At 40.3% G+C, this 21,678-nt stretch overlaps 1 protein-coding gene across 7 annotated transcripts; it reads left to right on the top strand.

Moving 5' to 3' along the window:
* Positions 1-592: 592 nt before the first annotated feature.
* MGST1 (microsomal glutathione S-transferase 1) lies at positions 593-7,839 on the top strand. 7 transcript variants are annotated; one of them, XM_021535153.4, is made up of 4 exons: positions 593-632; positions 2,575-2,724; positions 4,543-4,637; positions 6,658-7,839. In XM_021535153.4, the coding sequence occupies exons 2-4, from the start codon at positions 2,599-2,601 to the stop codon at positions 6,902-6,904; spliced, it is 468 nt and encodes a 155-aa protein (XP_021390828.1). In that variant the 5' UTR covers positions 593-632; positions 2,575-2,598; the 3' UTR covers positions 6,905-7,839. The 7 variants fall into 7 exon arrangements, with proteins under 7 accessions (XP_021390828.1, XP_085426059.1, XP_085426062.1 ...); XM_085569933.1 differs by having other exon boundaries at positions 593-649; XM_085569936.1 differs by having other exon boundaries at positions 593-661.
* The last annotated feature ends 13,839 nt before the right edge of the window (positions 7,840-21,678 follow it).

The following is a 21,678-nucleotide window of genomic DNA, read 5'->3' as shown; positions in this document are numbered from 1 at the left end:
CAACTTCTTTCCCTTAATCTTAGTGGCTCCTTAAAGACGGAAAGGAGATGGAAGAATGTTTGTCATTTCTGATAAGGAGGCAGTAACTCTTAGGTGTCTCGTTGCTGTTATCTCTGTGCGAAGAATTTCTTGACTATTCTCATTCCTTTCCTGAGCTAGTTAAATATCTTACACCGCGTAGTTTCTATTTTAACATTATGTTACAACCCAAAACTGTATCTTAAAGAAGGTTAATACAACATTACACATACAGCATTCCGTTTAATATTTGCGAAGAGCCAATAATTTAATATACATTTTTCACAAGAAGAAGGGAGGGGACAAACCCTGAGACTTTTAGGCGAGCTTTGAGCCCTCTTGGGAATTGGCTATCACTAAGAGCGGGCCACAGCCTTTGCTGTCCAAGGGTGTTGAGACAGCAGAGCTTTTCCTCGCTCCTTTTCACACCTCCCCCTTCTCTCTCTCCCAGCTTTGCGGACTCCGGGCCTGACCGGCGCTCCCGCGGGGCTCCGCGAGGGCGGCCCGGGCGGGTCCCGCCCCCGCGGCCGGCGGGCGAGGCGGGGTCGGGCCGGGCCGAGGCGCGGAGGCCGCCGGGGCGCAGCGGGGCCGGGATCGCCGCGGGCACGGCCGAGGTGCGGGCACGGCGGGAGCCAAACCCACCGCGGGGGGACCCGGGCAGGCGGCATCTCCCGCGGGGCCGGGCCGGGAACCTGCGGCTGGATTGGGAGCGGAGCCTGCGCTTGGAGAACACGGCGCTCGGAGAAGTGGCGTTTGAAACACGCACAGACAAGTGAACCCCCCTGTGGGCCCGCGGTGCCGGGACACGCGTGGCGGGGGCGGCGGGAGGGTCTGAGCCCGGCCGCTGCTCCGAGCGGAGTTGCGGAGACGTATTATTATTATTATTGTTATTATTATTATTATTACTACTATCACTCACGCATCTCGAGCTGTTTGTAACCGTAATGAGCATACCCCGTAAAACCCCGTGCTGTTACGTACTTGGGGTGTGTTTGTGCAGTTTCTGCTGGTGCTGAAGTGCCGAGTTTTTGGGCGCCCTTCCATTTTGTGCTGAGGGCAGGTCCTGGGCGCTCCCGGAGCTCGGAGGGCAGCGAGGGAAAATGGGAAAATGTGGCGGGGCTTTTTGCTTTGATACAAAGTTAAGACTAGCAGGACAGTTCTGTTATGTTTACAAGACTGTTAAAATGAATAGGAGCAGTTACTGTCCATTTGTGAGAAGAGTCTCCAAGTCGCTGTCTGTCTTGGGCACTGGACTGTAATGAGAGAGGAGGCAGCGTTACATTTAATTAATTTCCCACAGACCCTGTGCTAGGTCCAGTGACCCAAGCACTGTTTTAGAAAGGATAAAAGAGGGAGCAGAATCCCATCTCCACGGCAAGTCCAGGCAAGGCGAGCTTTGTTTTCGCTGAGCAAACAGCTGCTCCCACTTCCTCACCGAGGACATGCCTTTAGAGCAAGTCTTCCATAGTGCTCTTTGCTCATCAAGTTCCTCTTGTTTGGCAATATCTGGCTGTGCTGAAAGCCAGATGAGAGGTTGTTAAAACTGTAATCAAGTGAGTATTAACATTTTCATGACTATCATTAAAATTCTATCACAGGAAGTAAGCTGTAACAAAAAAATTCATTCATTTTGGTCTCTAGTGGAGCTAAGACATCCTAGTTGTATGGATTCCTAGTCACTAAATGCGTGGTTGAAACTCTTGGTGAGGCAAAAGCCTGAGTTGTGCAGGGCAAAAACTGAATGTGCACGGGGATGTGCTTTTTTTTCAACTGCATTCACTCCTCAGCACCTCTTAACTTTCTGGTATCAACATAAAAGGTATTGCCTCCATAGGATTTGGTATGGTCTCATTGGAAAGAGACTTCATTAGTTTAAACCTCCCATGGTAAAAGCAGAAATAGTTCTCTCCTTTTTGTCATTACAACTTAATCTTTGCCCGTGAGTCATGCTAAAAGCAATTTTTAAGAACAAGGTCTCAAAGGGGAAAAATGCATGTTCAGCTCGGTTTGATCACAAGTTACTGCTGGGTAGGAAGATACTAGTTAGTTTGAAAGCTGAAGTGCAATTATAATTGTGTCATTTTTGCACACAAAAAGGGTAGGCAATACTAATTTTCCTCTTTACATTTCACAGTTCATAGTATTGTCACATACTCCTTCTATCCTGGTAACTGCTTAGGGAAATTTGCTAATTCAAATGAACTGGTCTAAAGTTGGTCTAAGTCCTTGTGTTATTTCAAAAGAGTACTAATTTCTGTGACTAAGTGTTGTTTGTACAATTACATTAAATATTTTGGTAATTTGTACTTTGACAGTTTAATAAGCACTTATAATGGAAGCAAAATACTATAATTTATCATCTTAAGGTATTATATTATGCTTTTGTGGAAAAAAAGGGTAGAAAATTTAGAAAATTATTTAAAAAGAAACTTTGCACAGTGGCAAAATGATGTTTTTATTGCAGTGATGCTAAAAAACAAGGCTATTAACACAGTGTTGTTGTCAGAACTTTGGATTGCAATGATGTTAGCTTTAACTAACTTTAATGTTTTTTAGAGGTCATCAGTGAGAAGGGGAGAAATGGCCAAATCGACCCAGCTAATTGACAATGAAGTCTTCAGGGCTTTTGCTACTTACACAGCCATTGTTCTTCTAAAAATGATGCTAATGAGTCTGATAACAGCATACTTCAGGATCACAAGGAAGGTAATCTTTTGGAAATACTGGCTGGGAGAACAGACTGACATTTGTATTGAAATACAGAGATATCACAGCTATGTCTTTTTTCAGCTTCCAAATACTGCTGCTGTTCATTTTCTTCCTCCTCCCTGTTCTGGAGAGATTCTGAGTTTGGTGGTCTCAATTGGATGATGTTTTCAACCTAATTACAAGATAATTATGAGACTAAATTATACTTGAATTTGACTTACCCTACTCTTCTAAAACAGTTCTGTTATTTTTAAATAAGAGTTTTTCATAACTGTAATTTCCATTGCCTTCTGCAGAAAGCTCATGTCCAGGGTACCCAATTTATAAAGAACTAAAAGTGTGATATGGAGCCATATTGCATGAATAACTTAACTGGTAGGGTCAGAAGAGAGGATAGATTTTTATTCATCTATAGCCCTTTCATCCAATAATTCAAAAGTTTTTTGCATTCCCTAATTATTATAGGAAGAGGTCTAGAAAAACCTTGTTTTTCTAGAGTGAGAGGGAGGCTGCAAATTGGATTTTCAAATTCGAAAATATCTGAAAACATTTGAAAATATTTGTGTTTATTTGAAAATATTGTGGCTTGATATTTGTGCTAGATAATAATATGAAAGATTCACTGAGGTTTACTAAATAATGTAGAAGCTGCATTTACTTTAGAAGAAAGTGCTCATGGGAGATGTGTTGTGTTTGCCCTGTTCTTGGTCTTCTCTAGGCATCTTCTCATGGCCTCTGTAGGAAACACTTAGTCCTGGGCTGAAGGAGCTCTGACTGTGCCTCATATGGCTGTTTTTGTGCGTTCTGCTTCTGCAAGATGGTCTGTGCTTCAAGGATTTTGGTGTAGTCCTTTGGTTGAAATGCTGTTTTTTGTTCCTGCTTGTTGCAGGAGAACCCAGCTGAACTGCTCCAGGTGGATGCAGATGACAATAGGATGGGCCCTCAGTAATCTGCAGAGTTTGGTTTCATTGTGTTAGTAATATTACAAACAGGGAAAAATAGTGAAGTAATTTTAATTTTCTATTAAATATTAAAAAAGTCTTGAAAGTGAAAAATGGGAAAGGAGTGAAGCAAGAGAATGTAAAATGTTGCTGATATATTGTTAACACAAATCTAGAATTCTGAGGCTGAGGATATTTCACAAATAGGGATCAAGGCTGCCCTGGAAAGCAATCACATATCTCTTGTAAAATCAGAATATTTTCTTGACTTATATCTGCATAGCCTGTGCAGTCCACACAATGCATATGTTACTACATGTGTGTCAGCAGGGAGAAATTGACTGCAGTCTGCACTGCCTGAATTAAATGTTTTCAAATAGTGTCTTGCAGTGTTTTGAGGTAATAATGGATCATGTAAGTGTAAGAATTTGTACCTAAGAGGAAAGGGACACACTTCCTTGGTCATAAATGATAATGGGAATAAGGCTATTGCTCTGTATACTTCTGCAGAAAGAAGGGATCCAAAAGCACTTTCAGATAATTTGTCAGGAATGGTGAAAAAGAGACTTGAGAGCTCCCACCTTGTAGGTGCCGATGTTCTGTCAGCCTGCTGGCTTTACTGCAGGCTTGTCCATCTCACAAGGTTTTGTCTAAGTGCATAAATTGCATTGCATTAATTTGTCAGCACACAAATGTACAGGCTGGGCTCAAGAAAGCAGTAATGCAGCAAACATTGTATAATACACTGTGCTTTTAACTTCAGGTAAGTTAAGTGAGGTATTGAGGTAAAAAGAGTGATCTTTATAGCAGTCTGCCTTGACTGGATAAAACATTTTGGCTGCTAATGTCACTTGTGTTCTTGTGTTTGAAACAGGCATTTGTCAACCCAGAAGATACAGAAGCATTTGGAAAAGGGGAGAGTGCTAAGAAATTCCTGAGGACTGATCCAGATGTTGAACGTGTACGCAGGTAATACACAGGAACCTGAAGAAGTTATTTTAAATAACAGAATAGTATTAAATCAAGGAGTTGGTTTCACCCCATTCTCTGTCAAGCCTGTGTGTGTTTTATGGTGCTTTATGTAGCAGTTAATACATTAATTAGTTTAAATGAACAAACCATTCCACATCCCAATGGTCAGTGTGCATGCTAAAACCAATAAGCCGCTGTCTGGTTATAATAGCTGTCTCTTGGGTAGTGTCCTGTCTGCATGGGCAAAGTGGTGAGAACACTGTAAAATATAAGCATAAGTTGGTGTAGCTCATGGCAAAATTTTCTGTTTCCAAAGTCCTAAATTTCAGGATGCTGTTTGATACACTTGTGCTAATAAGGAAAGCTTTAATTGAATACCTTCCATGCTTCCTTGATGAAGCTAAGTTTATTTTTATACCAACAACTTGAATGTCAGTCAGCTCTTCATTTAAACCTCCATTAGGGAAGATCTTGAAAATATATACTAGTGCTGTTTTAAGAACACTGCAACCTTGCAAATAATGGCTGTTGTTTCACAAAGCATATTTCTGTATGTCTCTTATGGATTAAAATCTCAGAAAGAAGAACCTAAGTGGGCTGTAAAGATGTTCTGCTCTTTCCATTTCTGCCCCTGAGTAGTTCAGGGAAGTTGTTGCTTAATTCCATGGGTATTACATAAAAGTGTAAACTTTCATGGTGAGGGGCAGTTCCTTTCTTTTAAATTGTGAGCGGCCAGCTAAGTTGAGGCTAAGTCTATGATCCATTTAACTCAAATTGTTGTGGTAGCCACCTCAGTAATTTTCACAGAATGGATTTTTCAAATACTAAATTTTCAAATTCTGTTTTGCTGCTTTGTAGAGTTTTTCAGACATCCCCAAACCTAGTAAGTAAGCTTGGTTCTAGTTGCACTGTTGGTGTTGCAGCATCCATGTTTTCCTTCCAACTGTGGTTCTTAGTGGAAGTTTAATTTATTTTCTTCTGCAAGCTTCATGGCAACAGATAATGCCACATAAATTTAGCATGGCTTCTCTTCTGTATATATGCTGGAATGTGTTTAGTTTATGGGGGAAAAATAGATTTTTTTTCAAGAAAAAAGATTACTTTCTTCAGTGTACTTTTATGGGGAATGAGAATAAAAAATCTGGAGGTATTTGCTTCCTTGTAATTATAAATATATTCTAAAAGCAGCTGCAAGACAGTACCATGACCTGATTCCAGTTGGCTCTGAAATTTGACATCATTAGTAAAGCTTAGACACTGTTTCAATCGGTAAATTGGGCTGAAAGTATAATTTATATAAAGAGGTGAAGGGAGCTGGGAAGATTTAGGAAAGAGTGTGAAAGAACACTTCAAGATCTGGAGTTCAGTCTCAACCCATTTTTAGTAAATTATGGTTTCAAAATTTCAAACATTTTTTCAGCTATTTTAGTGCTCAAAGTGAAGAAAATGAATGAAAAGCGTAACTGTCACACCTGTTAGATGTTCAAAAATAACCTTCTTCAAGATGATGGGACTTCATGAACATTTGATGAACATAGCAGTTCCTATGTAGGATTTTTCATATTTTCTTTTATGGTCATCCCAAACTGGATTTATGGGATTAGGTCATGAATTGCAGTAGCTTCAGTCACAGCCCTCCAGTTAATTGATGTTAATTGAGAGAGGCTCCAAGAAAACAGCTACGTCTTTTCTTCCCTGACTTTGCATTCTTGCACACGCAAGGTGCACTCAGACACCTCTTGTAAATCCTTAGTATTACTAAGATCCTGGGGAAGAACTGATACCTTTCATACAGAAGAACAGAAGCTTAAAAAAGTGGGGTGCAGCAGGAGAGATGAGAGTGATGTCAGGTGAACATTCCAAAATTGTTTCAGTGACTGAATCAGGTCCCCTCTGCAGAGGAAGTCGAGAGTTGTTGAGTAGTCACGTGCTCTGAAGATACTGAAGAATGATGAGGTTTGAAGTGGTTTATTCAACAAAATACAACACTTTAAAATAACTCTGCTTCTTTTTCCAGAGGTCACCTGAATGACCTGGAAAATATTGTCCCGTTTGTTGGCATTGGACTGCTGTATGCTCTGAGTGGCCCTGAGCTGTCCACAGCCCTGCTGCACTTCAGGATCTTCACAGGGGCTAGGATCTTCCACACTTTTGCATACTTGATCCCTCTTCCCCAGCCTGGCAGAGGTTTGTCTTGGGCAGTTGGCTACTCAGTGACCTTCTCCATGGCCTACAAAGTCCTGAAGACAGCGTGGCTCCTGTAGCAGAGCTGTAGCTTCCGAGTGTCCTTTGACATTCCACACAAAGTTTCCAGCACTGTACGATGATGTCTTGAGTGAGCCAATGAGTCTTCTGTGCTAACTGGAATTCTTATTTTGAACAAAAGCTTTTTGTTTCTGTTCAGAAGTGTTTCTTTTTTGGAGGAGAAAGAATCCTTCTCCCTGTATTCCCTGTGCATGGGTTGCACTGCCAAATACTAGATTGGATGTTCCCTTTGCGACTTGTCAAGTGCTTACAATTCTAAACATGCCATGATGCTGTATTGATAGAGTGTTTGATAATTTTCTACAGATGCACTATTTTTGGCTGTAGCTCTGAAGTCTAAATCAATAAAGACAAGATAAAAAAAAAAAATCTTGTTTGTATTTTTGTTTTCATTTTGACTCTCCACACTGCAGCCAGCAAATAGCATGTCACTATGTATCAGGAAGAGATTCCAATCATACAGTTCTTTGAAGAAAGCTTACCTTAGTAATAAGATATAACTATTAATGCTAGTCTTGTAAAAAATCTTTGATGAAAATCTTTGTATAATCCACTTTGGGCTAAAAAATCTAAACTGTTGCAGCTCCATTTTTTCAGTTTAAATAGATGAAAAAAAAAATAATGTATTTGTGCTAATTCTGTTTGGACACACTGGTAAAAATTTGAAGTGATTATTTTTGTTGGGGCTCCTGCAACATGGGTTTTGTGACAGGATAAAGTCTAGACCCTTGGTAGAGGACTTTTTTATTTTTTGAATAAATTCAGCATAAAATGAATGACACTTGCAAATGCAGCTATCAATCCAGATGTACATACATAATTAGTTTGTGTCATACTGTCATAAATGTGTTTCTGATAGGAAGTTTTGCTCTTTGCTTACATCTTTCTGTGATGTGTTAATTTGAAATACATTATTTAAAGAGACTTTTCCTCAGCTTCTTTTTGTTCACTTGGTTATTTTGGGGTTCTTTAGTAGTTCTGGCTTAAATAATAGCAGGAGATTCCAGGTGACTCAGAAAGGTCTTTATATGCAGTCTGCTGGTCATTGAGAAGTTGTAATGGCAGAAGTTAGGGCACAACACGTTTGGTTTCCTTTCTTATCCCAGGAGCTGTCCCCCTAAGGGATGGCCCAGAGAGGAGATGGAGAGTTCTCACTGCTGCTTCCACATGTCAAGATATTTTGTTCTGCTTTTTGCATGGGTGCAGTAGTTGTAGTACTGCAAGAAATAACACTGGAGGGCTTTCCTACCTACCCACAGTTGTGAGGTGGGAGTTGGTGCAGTTTTATGCTAGGCTGCAACTCAGAAGGGTGGCAGAAGGAATGGGGAAGAATCCAGAGAGACTGGTTTAATCCAAAGAAAGGATTTTTGTTGCAATTTGAGTGTAGTGTTGAATCATGTCTACTAAAGAAGAGAGGCTGGAACTTGGAATCAAGCAGTTAACAGTGATTTACCAATGAGTAAAATAACAGAGCTGGATCCTCTAGAAGTAGGATGAGAGGAGATGATGATTAAAACTTGAACATTTGGGAGCTTCAACTACTGACATGGCAGAGTAAACACACATCAGCAACTCTGGGTTAGCAGAGCTCTAACAGGAAGCATGGGCTTTTGTGTTTCTTCTCACACCTTTCTCTACCACTTCCAACTTGTGCTGTTTTCCTCCTGTTCCTTCTTTCTCTGCTAGGTTTTATGGGATCTTGAGAGCAGCCACCTCGGATGGTATCGTTGTAACAGAGGCCACCACCAGCTCTTCTGGTTTGCGAAGGAGCAGCTGGAGGTTGACAGGAACAAGGCTGCAGCCTGGAGCTGTGTACCAAACCTGTCATGGTCACAGCCTACCAGCTCTCATCAATCTGCAGCTCCTCTGGCTTCCTTATATCATGCTAACAGCATCTAAACCTCTTATTTCCTCACTATTTTGTAGCTTGTCTCTTCCTCCCAACTGCGTGTCATTGCATCCATTTCAAACAAAGGGAATATGGCCACCGTTCAGAGGGCCCCATTTGAAATTCAGCAGCACAGCGAGTCCTCTCCTTCAGCACTGAAAAGACTCTTCAGACAAGCTTGGTTGTCAATGCCAGGCATATGCAGGAGCAGCATTTTCAGCTCCTTTTGCATCAAGCTTCTGTACAGAAATCACATTCCTGGAGACCGTCTTTAATTTTGTGATCTTATATTTGAAACAAAACTGGTTTTAAATCCCTTCCATTTGCTCAGTGGTTGCAAAGCCCAGAACATACACTCGTATGTTCTGAGAAGTAGAAAAGATTACTGGAAACCCTTAGAAATACCTAGAGTGATTCAATATTATTCTGTGTTTCTCTTGCATTTATTTTAAACCTATATTTTATTTTCCTTTGCTCCCACAAATACCATCTGTGCATCTGGGCGGGGTACGTGCTCAATCTGGGAAATGTGCCTTACCAGATTCCGTCAAAAGCCGACTGCCAGCTCCGCATAAAATCTCTTGGAGTGGTCCTTGTCACACAGCTCTTGCATTTCTCTGCTCCCTGCCCTGTAGAGGTGCACTGTGCCTGTTGTTCAGCTGTAAATTTTGATAGGTTGGCATATTTCAAGAGGGCTAACAAAGGTTGTGTTAGTCAAATTTATTACTCGGCTAAACTGAATATTCACTTTTTAAAATGTGCACGTGGATTTCAGACTGCTATTATGTGGCCCTCTTGCAGAATCATGAAATGAAGTAACCTGTAACTGATGCAACAACTGCCTGTTATCAGTAGGTGTGTTCCCTTTCACCTGGTTAAAGTACAGAACGGGCTGCTCCATGGGAGCCATGGAAAGAGGTCAAACTGTTAGCTTCTGTGCTTACTTCTGTTTATTATGCCCCTTATTTTCACCACCAGTCCTGGGCAACTGGAGAAACTACAGGGTTTCTCTTCTCATAACTCCTGGAATTTTGTGTTCTCCCAAGTACATTGTGTGTCTTTGAAGTGGCTCTTAACAGTTGACCATGAAGCAGCTCAAAATGCCAGCTGGCATAACCTGGTTAGCTGAGTTCATCTCTGAGTGAATTTCATGTGCTGCTTTGTTTTCAGAAGTGTAAATCTGAGCAATTCCTCAGTTTAGGTTTTGTTTGTGTGGGTAACTACTTAAAAGCCTTTGGGCAAAAGTACTTTATGCTGGTTTTCCTGGCTGCAGACACATACACTGAATTGTTGGGAGAGATGATGACTGGTGAAGAGCTCTGAGCTAGGACTTGCAGTTTGATCATGACTTTTTGTCCTGTCACAATGAAGAATGTGTTTAAAACTATAAATGATACATTAAACATTTCCTGGAATTTTCAGAACGAGTGTGTGTCTGAGCTTCACCGCCTTCAAGGTATTTATTTCAAGAAGCTAGGTCAATGCTTCTGTAAGTGATAGAATTGCTTGTCATCAAAATACAGAAGAAGAAAAGCCTGGGCTCTTAACTCAAAACACTTTAGGGTTTGGAAGAATTCTATTTATCTGAAGCCGATTATTGCTTAGCTGTGTCTATTCGTAGTTATTTACAGAAACAAATTAATCTAGATTTTTCAAGGAAAATGCTTGTAATGTGTATCTTTTCTAAGAGAAAAAAAAAAAAAGCAGAACTTTTAGAATACTGTTTTTAAAGTGTTGCCTGTCATTATTCAAGCTAATGGAGTTTTCATTTCAAGGTTGAAAATTAAGAACTTATCTCTTTTCCAGATGTTGTCCTGCCAACTGAGATGGCACCAAGTATTCTCTGAAAGGTTGTATTGACGTGTTAAAATACTCTCATGACTAAATATCTCTGGCTGTTGGACACTTAGAAATCTAATACCTCTTTGTGATTCACTTCAAGTGATAGTCAGGCTTCCAAATCTTGGTCAGTGACTCCTACTCATAGATTCTGAAGGCTAAAATAGATCATTAGCTCCTTCAGCCTGACCTCTAGTGGAAAAGAAGCCATGGAATGGCTGCCCTTCTGCTGAGGTTAGTTCAGTCACAGCATGACTTCCAGAAAGGTGTGTGATCCTCATTCAGAGGCTTTGGAAAACAGGCATTGATTCACTCTTTTCTGTCACATTGGTACTCTCTGGTATATGTGTACACTAAACTTAGGCTTTAAACATAGCATAGTTTGGTTTTGTTTGTTGTTTTAGTGGGTTTTTTGGTGTGGTTTTTTTTTTTTTTTTGTGTGTGTTTTTTTGTTCTTTTTTTTTTAATCAAGGCAGTTCTCATTACATTTTTGCAGTGAAGGTGGGATATGAAATATTTTAATCATGGATTTTCCTCCTACAAAGCACTCTGCTCCAATTTAGGAGTGACCATATAATCTTCACAACTGAATGCTTTTACCAGGTATAAAGGTAATGTTTTTACTCTTTGCTGGTAGGCCCTGGTGTGCATCACCACTGACAGCATCATTCTTTTTTTTTTTTATTCGCATATGTGGGAGAACTTGGAGAGAGCTTAAGAAGAGGAAGTTCCAAGGAACCTGTTTTTTACAAAAATTAAAAAATAGAGAAAAAGAAGACTGTCTCATGCGTACTGCTTGTCCAGTGAGGGGGAATAATTCAGAAGGTAGTGTCAGTCCTGTAGAAAAAATGAGGAGAAAAAGGAAAAGAGAGAACTGAAAGGAATGAAATGATAGCTTTGAACAGCTCGAGCTAAAAAGTGGATGAAGACTGGTAGATGAAGTGTGGTAAGACAGGCAGGTATCTGCTTTATAAAATTGCTTTACTATATCTTTAAAACATCATTTTTAAGAATGTTTTTCTTTGTGTATCCAGTCATTAAATATCTTCAAAGAGGATTATAAATAGCTCAGATCAGGCTGGAGAAGACCCATGTGTACCTAATTCTGTTTAATCAGTTGCCTTAAGGCACCTGTGGTGCACAGACCACTGCAGTGAGAGATAGCTCCTGACATTGTGTGACTAAAAAACTGCCCCAAAGTGATGTCAAGGAGAGGATGATTATTTTCTTTTTGCCTGTAAAGTCTTATATGGCACTTGCTTTCAAATTTACATGAAACAATTCCTTTTTACTACAATGCTTTCATAGAAACCAGAAAGGACCTTCAGAAGGTGAGTTTGGGAGCTGAGCAGAAAGGTGTCAGCTCTGGAGGTTGTCCCACATTTCTTGGAAGAATTTCTGAGCTTCATCTCTTTAACCCTCACTGTAGGAGCTGTAGGGATTAGTGCATGTGGAATTAACACAGAAGTACTCAAGGTAGGTTTAAAATTCTTAATCTCTATGTATGTAAGAGACCTAAATAATAGCTATAAAGGTAGAACTTAATCTGCTTCTTCTTCTGATAGAAAGTGACACTAAAACCTCAATTTTCCTTAAAGAGGCTGCAGTTAATGTTCTAAGGGTGCATGACTGCCTCGTTTATTTAGTACTAGCAACTATACTGTGGAAAGTTGTTTACTATGGGATTTTCACATCAAACCAGGTGTGCTCCATCTCACAGGCTGCAATTCTCAGAGAGCAGGACTGGCAACTCCCTTGCTTGTCACTCTTGAAGGGTGTTTTCACAAGAATCAATTTGTTGTGAACACTCTGGTACTAAAGTTAGTTGGGACTATGTAGCTCCTTGGGTTTTGTTGTCTCTCTAGCAATTTGGAGTTTGCTCTTGATCTCTCCTTGTCTTCAGGTGGGAGAGGGTTCCAGTGCTGCTGCTCTGCCTTGTTAGCTGACAGATGGCTTATGCCACTATCTTTGTTCTGTGGTGATTATAATGACATATTCAATGACATATTCACTGCTAATATAAGTGACAAACACTAAATTTTATCATCATTTGCTCATTGAGTGAGCGTTCAGAAGTTTTGTCAAACTGAAATTTATTTTGATGCTCAGCTCTTGGGTGGAGTTTGATGTACCTACTTTCAAGGTAAATTAAGTTACTTCTGCAGGTCCTCTTTTTTTTTTTTTTTTTTTTTTTTTTTTTTTTTCCTGGGGATTATTTCGCAAATGAAAGCCAGGCTACAGTTTCCTTATTTGAATCTGGGGTTCAGTATGGCACTTTAATTTAGACTCAGTTCATTTAGAGGAATCCAACGTTCTTCAAACAAATCAGACTCACAGTTATTCCTACTGTACATGGCGATGTGTTAGAAAAGAATAAAACAGCTAGATTTTTCCTTTCTTTTATTTCAGTCTTCCCTTCAAGCTTTCCTCGTTCCCGATGACAAACCAGCATTATCTCTGATTCATGGGCATGGCAGTAGGTTTTTCTTTCCTCTCCTCATTCTTAATTTTGTCCGTGGTACCACTAGATGTCCCTCTTTGGCTTTTTTTATTAGATTTCAGGACTCGACCTGTGAAGAATAAAGTAGCTGTGCTCTGCATCTCTGGCAGATTAAGTTGTAAGGAGAAAATATTTTGCTAGATTTAAAGAAGACATTTATAATAGATATTAAGACAAAAGTCTCTGTACAGTAAACTTGTACTAAAAAAACTTTATGGAAAAAGTGGCCTTTTTGAAAACAGAATATGTAACCTGTGGCTGAAACATTAGAATGTTTTGTATTGTTTAGCTTTCCTAAATGAACAAGTCACCAGGTAACTGCAACATCTGAATTCGTCTACAGAGGTTCCTAGAGGACGATGCAATTTTTATTTTAATTGCCTGCTATTGTTATTGTGTTGTGTAAACACACTTTACAAATTGTATTTAGCAGTAAACTGAATGGGACTGAGGCTATTCAAAAACTTGAAGTGAGTAAAGAAGCAGAAATAAAGCTCAGAAGCTGCGTCTGTCTGCCACAATATCCAGAGGAGAGACTCAGCACAAATAGTTTACTTCAAATTACCTTGATAGTTACAAAATTTGACTTGGGAATTTGAAGGTGCTGTAAAAAATTTTGCTTGTATTTGAAAAAAACTAGAATGCCCTATAAAGCAATGTGTGCACAGCAGATTTACTTGTCACACAAAATGCCAGGGAAGTGGTGGGGGGCATCTTTGAGTGATCCACTTGGCACAGAGGTGGAGTACAGTGTCAGCATAATGAATAGGAACTTGCTTGGTGGATGGAAAATATTTTAAATTGAGTTTTTATTTAATGGATTTGAACTTTTCATGCCCAATTACCTTTTTGCTGAAAGAACAATAATAATAATAATAATAATAAACTGCAAAGGTTCAGTTTCATTCTAGAAATGGGGAAATGTGCTTGGAAAGCTGTCAAAAGGCAGAGTTAGATCTCAGGAGCACAGAGCAAGGTAGCTAATGCTCTGGAGTGAATGCCCATCAACTCCCTTTGTGGCTTTATGTGTCCTTGTCAATGGTAATGTGGCAGAATGGGATGAGTCGTGTACTGGGACAGATGGCAACAAAGAGTTGGTTAAGGTCAGAGAAGTAATGTTCTTGCAAGAGGGTTTATATTATTTCTTTAGTTTGTCCAGTTAAGTCTCGTAGGTGCATGGCTTATGGAGGAACCCACCCTCCAAAACAAGCTAGCAGGATTTAGGGAAACTCTTCCAGGATGTACATAAGTAAATCCTTCCCACAGGAGCCTTAATCCATTCTATAGCAGGAATGGAAGAAGGACCGGGTAAAGCAGCAATCCTCTTGAAATTCTGTAGGTCTTTTCCTTCTGAAATAACAGCCTGTTCTCACTGAACTTCCATTGTAGGAATATTTAACTTCAGGTTAGTCCTGATGTGTTCAAGTGCACTAAATACAAGTGTACTTTTATGAGTGTGTTTAATGAGAGAGGACACTGTATGTAAATTATCCAGTTCTCATTGCTATGATATCTGGAAGCAACATATTGACTACAGACCTAATTCAGCAACCAGTGAATTGAGCAGAACTGTTCCCACAGACTTTCACAGGCTTTGTACCCAGACAAATAGTCACTATCATGTTCTATTCATTTAACTAATACAGCCTGCACTGAAATATTTACTGCCAGCAGCACTGTCCAAAGAAAATATTTTATTTTGTAAAATTTCAGAGAAAAAAAGCTAGATGCCACCTAACTTCAGCTTTACCTCTGCTGTAACCACTCCTAGAAGTGGCTGCTCCATTGTTTACATATTCTTGATCCCAGCAAGAGCTTTATTGATGCTTGGCCTTTGACTTGGCATTACTGATGACTCATATGGTGCAATCCTCAGCAGGGGACATGAGAGAGCACCACTTTAAAATAGACCCTGCTGGCCATGTGGTGCTGTTTTTGTTCTGTGCGCTGCTAAAAGGGCCACTGTCAACTTGAAATCTGGTCAATTAAAAACAAACAGGCTAAGAGGACACATCCCCAGGTCCTTTCACCAGTTTCTGTGGGATTGCAATCAAGAGTATCTTGTTTTCCTCATTCTTGTAGGTGGCTTTTTTTCTGTGCGTGTGTGAAAGCAAACAACTTCAATGACGTGGAAAGGAAAGAGTGGATGTGACCAAACCCAAGGCACACAAAGTAAATAATCCACATTTGCTTTGTGTTTTTCACAACGTGGGAATAATATTTAGCTCTTTCTGTTGCTAAAAATTTTGTCTGAAAATTTGCATGGAATGAACTCAGCTGCAGGGCAGACAAACTGAGTGGATCTTATGGCAACCTCTAAAAACAGTAATTTTAGAAACTGAATGCAGTTTGTTAGATCTGAAGAAACATTTTAAAACATAGTTTTTGAAACAATTTTTTTAAAAAAAGTCATTAAATTTATCTGATTTGAGAAACCAAAATATTTTATTTTGTAAAACATGACATTTAAATATTTTTACAAAGGATGGATTTTGCAATACAACCTGTGGACAGAGCATATCACTCCCTCTGAAGACCAGGGATGTCAATGCAGAAGATAGCAACTACTCAGTCGTACACAGAGCACTGTGATACAGCTGAAATAATTTTTCAACTGCTAATTTAACTGCTGTGTCTCCTCAAAACAGAGAGAGAAAATTCATTATGAAACTTGAAGTATTAAAGTGAGACTAGCAAGCATACCAGAGAGTGATCTGAGATTCTCATATTCTCCAAGGTGTGGGCAACACAAAGTCCACTGCAGCCCTGGCAGAGGCAGTTGATGGAGTGGTTAATGATGCAATACTTTTTTTAGTAATGTGTCTCATTTGGACACCACAGCACATCCTGTTTGTATTTCATCTGCTTTCCCTGGTATTTTATCTATGTCCACTGTGCTCGCATTTTGACCCAAGGGACTTTTATTTTAATCATTTGCTCTTCCTACCTGAACTTTCTTCTACATACTTAATATTACTTTACTTGGGACTTGAACATATGGAACAGATATTTTTAATTCTCACAGTTAACGCTTGACTGCTTAAAAGATATATTTTTCTACTTTCAAATAAAGCATTTTAAATCTCCTATATTATGCTTTCTACCTAGAAAAATGTTTAGTGCTGACCAGGAATGCATGCAAAGTGAAACTTGTTTGATTTCCCCCCACCACCCCACCCGCACCAGCAGGACAATAACTGACTTTAGTGAATGAAGAAATTTTACCCAGTGAGTTCTTGAATCTCCTTTGCAGGCATGTAGGATCATTTGGCCTGCTTGTGGAGCTGTTTTTTGTGGTCATATTGAGGAGGTACCAAATGTTGGCAGATATGTTTTATTAGCAGGACATTGATGCTGTGGGAATCAGGTTACAGGCAGCTCTGACCAAGCGTAGCGGTTACTTGCTTCTGCTCATAAAACCTCGAAGTTTTATAATTGCAGCACCAAAAGGCCTGTATTCTATCCCAATTTTATTTTTGACCAAGTCAGGTAATAGCTCTGTGCTTCTGTTTCCAGTCTCCAAACTTCTATCAATAACATAATTAATGCTTAAACAAATGCTAACTCCTGAAATTGCCTGTTTACATGGCTGAGTTGTATATCACACACACTCACAAATAAGAATAAATGTTCAGCTGCAAGAGAAGAAGAGACATAAAGGCAAAGTGCCAAAGAAAATCCATGTGACCAAAGAAAAAGCAATGTGATACCTTGGATTTGGGAAACTTTTTCTACTTTTCTTGTGTGACACAATCTGGGCTACTTCTTTTTGCTTTGATTTTGTTTCTGTCACCTTCCTTTTGGGAGTTTTGAGCAAGTGACTGTGTCTTATTAACAGTGAGATTGGTACAGAACCTTCTGTAACAGGATCATGTTTCTGGTGGAAGCTGCAATTTTAATTTGTTGCTATAGGTGGTACTGTAATATTAATAAATAATATAAAAGAATAATGCATAATATAAAAGAAACATACATAATATTAAAAAAGAGGAGGAAGTAACAAAAAAGTGAGAGCAGTCAATAAAATGAATGGTAGCAAATGTTGATGGCTCATTCTGTCTAATTCCAGCTGAGTTGATTTTTAAGCTTGAAGGGGACATGGTCATATTAATGTGGCGGCTTTTGAGCTTAGTAGTGCAGGTCTGTAGGATACTTTGTTCTCAGCCCTCCTACCCCAAATCTCCCAGAACAACAGTTCACATCCTGCTCCTTTCTCCTCACCTGGTGACTGGCTGTGACAAAACCCTGAGAACTTGACAAAAATGTCCCAAAATGACCAGGAAATCTTGAGGTAAGATGTGAAAGTTGGATAATGCTTTTTAAAATGAAGAAGATTCTTGACATATAGGGAACCAAAAAACATTTGAATGGAGTCTCATCCATAAGACAAAAAACTTCATCTCCACAATCTTTTCCTGCCTCACCTTAAATAGGATTCCCTGTCACTTAGCTTTTCTGGACTGTTTTCCTTATAGAGAAGTTTAATAATAACCACTTATTTTTCTTTCACTTTATAATATTGCTGTTTGTAGGGATTACAGGGTCCAAAGAGGAACTGAAATATGGTTAGGCTTGTGCAAGAATCCCTTCTGAGAGAGCTCTGTAGCTCTCCCACTTCCAGTTATTCTGTCTGATCCGTGTTCCTCTGGCCAGAAGTGTGAATGTCGGTGTCAAGCTCTCCAGCTTTCCCTTGGTTACTAAATTTGGGAGTGCAGTACCACGAATCAGTATTCAAGGCAGCTGGATTTCCTCGAAGCTGCTATTCTGACAGGATAATGCTTACTGATCTTCTATAGCAGCATCCATGATAGCGCATTCTTAGGCGCAGTTACTGTACAATAAAGGTGATTCTTGGGGCTGTTGAGGTCAGCATGGGTCTCCTGCTTTGTCCTACAAGCCCAGTGTTTGGAGTTCTCCCACACTGAGCTGCCAGGCAGCGAAGCAAGAATTGTGTGAGCCAGCTCAGGGCCTCGTCCAGCCCAGCCTTGAAGGTCTGCAAGGGCAGGGTCTTCACACTTCCATCGGCATTAATTCCTGAAGTCTTGTTATCAACAGTTAGTTGCCAAAGTTTTTAAAAAATCCCAGGGTTTTGGGGTAATATTCCTGATTATACAGCAATTGCCCTGCATGCTTCCATGACATTAATGATAAGAATAACAGAAACCACCTTTCAGTAGGTGATTGTGCATTTCAGTGTAGACAAAATGCTATAGAGAAGGTATTCCACAGTGTAAAATGTTTACAGTAAAATCTGAGAGGTCTGTCTTTCTGTGGCATGTGTGGTTTCTCAGATATAGTTATGTTTACTCAGTACTGCCTGTAAAATATATTTTAACCTTCTTCCTCAAAACATATTTCACTGCATCACTATAATATCCTTGTGAAACAAACATTTGGATTTTTTTAGCATCGAAAACCATCATTTCACAAGGCTGTATACAAATGGGAAACATAGTTAAGATTTATTTATTATGTAAAATGGCAGGGATTATTATGTTCATTATTTTTAAATTGCACAATGCTTTTACATTAGGATCAATTTTAGAGCACAGGATTAGCTACTAAACTACTGGCAGTTTTGGTGCCTTATTACCTTCTATTATATACTGAAGTAATTTTCATTTATTTAATTTAAACTTCTGTCATTCTGCTTTTTCAAACCTTAATGTGTCTGCTTCTAAAAATCCACTTGGTGTTTTCTATCTCCACTGCTAAAGAAGAGCTGTTATTAAGTAATTTGATGGCTTGTTTAGTCCCTTGACTATTCCAAGGCTCACTTTGCTTAATTTAACTACTGTACTTGCCTGCTCCCTGTCTCCTCCCCCCGCCCCTTTTTTGTTCTTAATTGTTTTCAGAGTACTCAGCTTCCTGTGGGGAATCAGTCAGCATGCCAGACTTCAAAGCACTTGTTACAGTAGACCAATTTGGCAATATGCTAATTTAAACCTATTTTTATATCTTTCTACGTTGTTTCTACGCAAACAAAGACCATTTTGGACACTAGTGAAAGAGGGAAGTCTTGGGAGATATTTTTTATCACCTCAGATCTTACTGAGGGGAAAAAGGCAGTGAGTCTTAGCTGTTGGAGATGGAAAATACCTGTAGGGTCTCATTTACTACATCCTTCTCTTAATTACGTACTCCATTTTGTTTGCTTTGCCTAATCCAGTCCTGGTCCTTCAAGTAAATCCACATTCATCGGATGCAGATTGGCTTTAAATCAGGGTAACTGGGCTACAGCTCTTACCATATGGCCCTGAGATGTGGGGCCTCAGCTGTGCTAATCACTACAGCTTCACAAAATGAAAAATTCTAAAAAGTACAGGAATGCTGAGTTAGATATTTTGGACCTCTGAAATTTCTGATAACAGTGAAACATGTTGAATCTATGAAGCACATTGCATCTCTGATTACACGCACACTTACAGACACTGTACAATTTAAGCTCTCAGGCACCTGACAGGTGAAATCTAGGAGATGTGTACAAAAACAAATTTCTCTACTTCCTCCCTGACAGTGGCATAGTAGAACAGGGAGTGGGGCCTCTGGTCAGTTCACCACACATCATCTTTGCTGCTCCTTCTTCCTCAGAGGGATGACTCCTCATATTCTGCCCCATCTCCAGCTTGGGTCTCTCCCATGGGATGCAGTCCTTGAGGAACAGACTGGTCCAGTGACCAGTACAGGGTCACACATCAGGCCAGCAAACCTGCTCCAGCTCCTCTCCATGGGGTCATAGGTCCTGCCAGAACCCTGCTCCTCCAGCACAGCCTTCCCACAGGGTCACAGCCTCCTTTGGGCATCCACCTCCTCCAGCACCCACTGTGGGCTGTGGGTGCATCTCTCCATCCCTGTGGCTTTCCATGGTCTGCACCAAAGGCTGCAAAGGGCAGAGCACCCTGCCTCTCCTTCCTCACTGGGCTGGCTCTCTGCAGAGTTGTTGCTCTCACCCATTCTCACTCATCCCTCCAGGTGCATTTGCTGTTGTATGGGCTTTTTTCCCCTCTTCTGAAATCTACTAGCCCAGAGGTGCTGTCACTCTCACTGCTGGGCTTAGCCTTGGCCAGGGTGGATCTGTCTTGGAGTCATCTGGCATTGGCACTGCTGGATATGGATGAAGCTTCTGGCAGCTTCTCAAAAAAACACCCCTGTAGCCCCTCAACTATGATAACTTTGCCATACAAACCCAATGCAGGGTGGTTTGGACACAATCCAATTCAATATTTTGGTTTTTAAATTTAGCATCATACATCATCTAAGCAAAGTCAATGAAGTCACAGTTCCAGCTTCATCCCTGTGTGCATCTTTGAGTTGTCTATCCATAAAGATTTGGTCTGGATCTATCACAAAACTGTGATTAGGGCTGTTTCTGGTAAGACAATGAGAGCTACCACATTTGTGCTTCATGCTGTTTGCAGGTAGAGGGTAGAAGATCTGGCCTGAAGTATACTGGGATGATCTTTTGAATGTATCTTAACTGGCAAGACAAGTTCACTTAGGGTCTGGAAAGAACAGCATTTTAATATTATTGGGGCCCAGTGTGTCTTGCAGAACCATGACCTTGGATTTATCATCTGCTTATAGTTGGCAAGTTTAGCTTTTCAGGGGGATTATTTGATGATAGAGAGAGAAATCCTGGCCAGATTCTGTAAGTCTTCAGTGACGTCAGGATCTCATTCAAGGCTGTTATTAGCTTAGAGTTTTGTAATCAATGCCTTTGCAGTTCTTGATTATGGTAATTTCATTAGTGATACTGTTCCAAAATGGCATGGATTGATTTTTGCAAGGAGCGTCTTGTTCACAAGGAAAGAACAGGAATTCCTTTATTCTCATATTCATTTTTCATCAGCACACTGAGGAATGCATTTTCAAACTCTTCTCTCCATTTAAGAAGGCACTTCTATGCTGGAGGATTTCAACCATGAATGGAGAGGCTGTTATGGCAACTGAGGCTGTGTGCTCATAAAGGGCACACTCAGGTCATGTTGTGGAGAGTTATCAGGAGTCTCTTACGTGGAGCATTTAATTTTTATTGGAGAAGCTGGTGAGCATGAACTCCATGTAGAGTGCTGGCACAAGGACCCTTCCACGAAGGCTGCAAAGCAGATTCTTGCATCGTCTTCTTTCTGCAGAGGGAGCACTGTGCAAATCATGAAAAAAAACTTCAGAAGATTGTCCAGCTACCACCTGGAAAGCTGTCTTGATCTTGTGGCCTGAGATTGATGCCTTGGGTGGCTGAACCTGGAACAGAAACTAGACAGAGCTAAAGAATAAAGCAGGGATTTGTTAGAAGGCCTCCATGGATCCATCTTGGGCAGCACAAGAGCCCAGCCAGGGCTGCACCCAAGATGAACCAAAATGGTCCCAAAATGCACGAGCGCTCCCGGGGGCTCTCACTGGGATCAGTTCTGCTCCATTGGCACCTTGGAGTTCATTGTCCAATTCCAGCTTAGTCCAGGCAGTGCCATCCTTCTTGTTTGCTCTTCTTCAGTTCCCTGTGATTTATACTTTTTGGCCTGAAGCTTGTAAACAGTTTTCTTTGGTCT

The sequence above is a fragment of the Lonchura striata genome, chromosome 1A, assembly GCF_050655825.1.
Source record: "Lonchura striata isolate lonStrDom1 chromosome 1A, ASM5065582v1, whole genome shotgun sequence".
NCBI lineage: Eukaryota > Metazoa > Chordata > Aves > Passeriformes > Estrildidae > Lonchura > Lonchura striata.
This window is presented reverse-complemented; position numbering and strand designations above follow the sequence as displayed.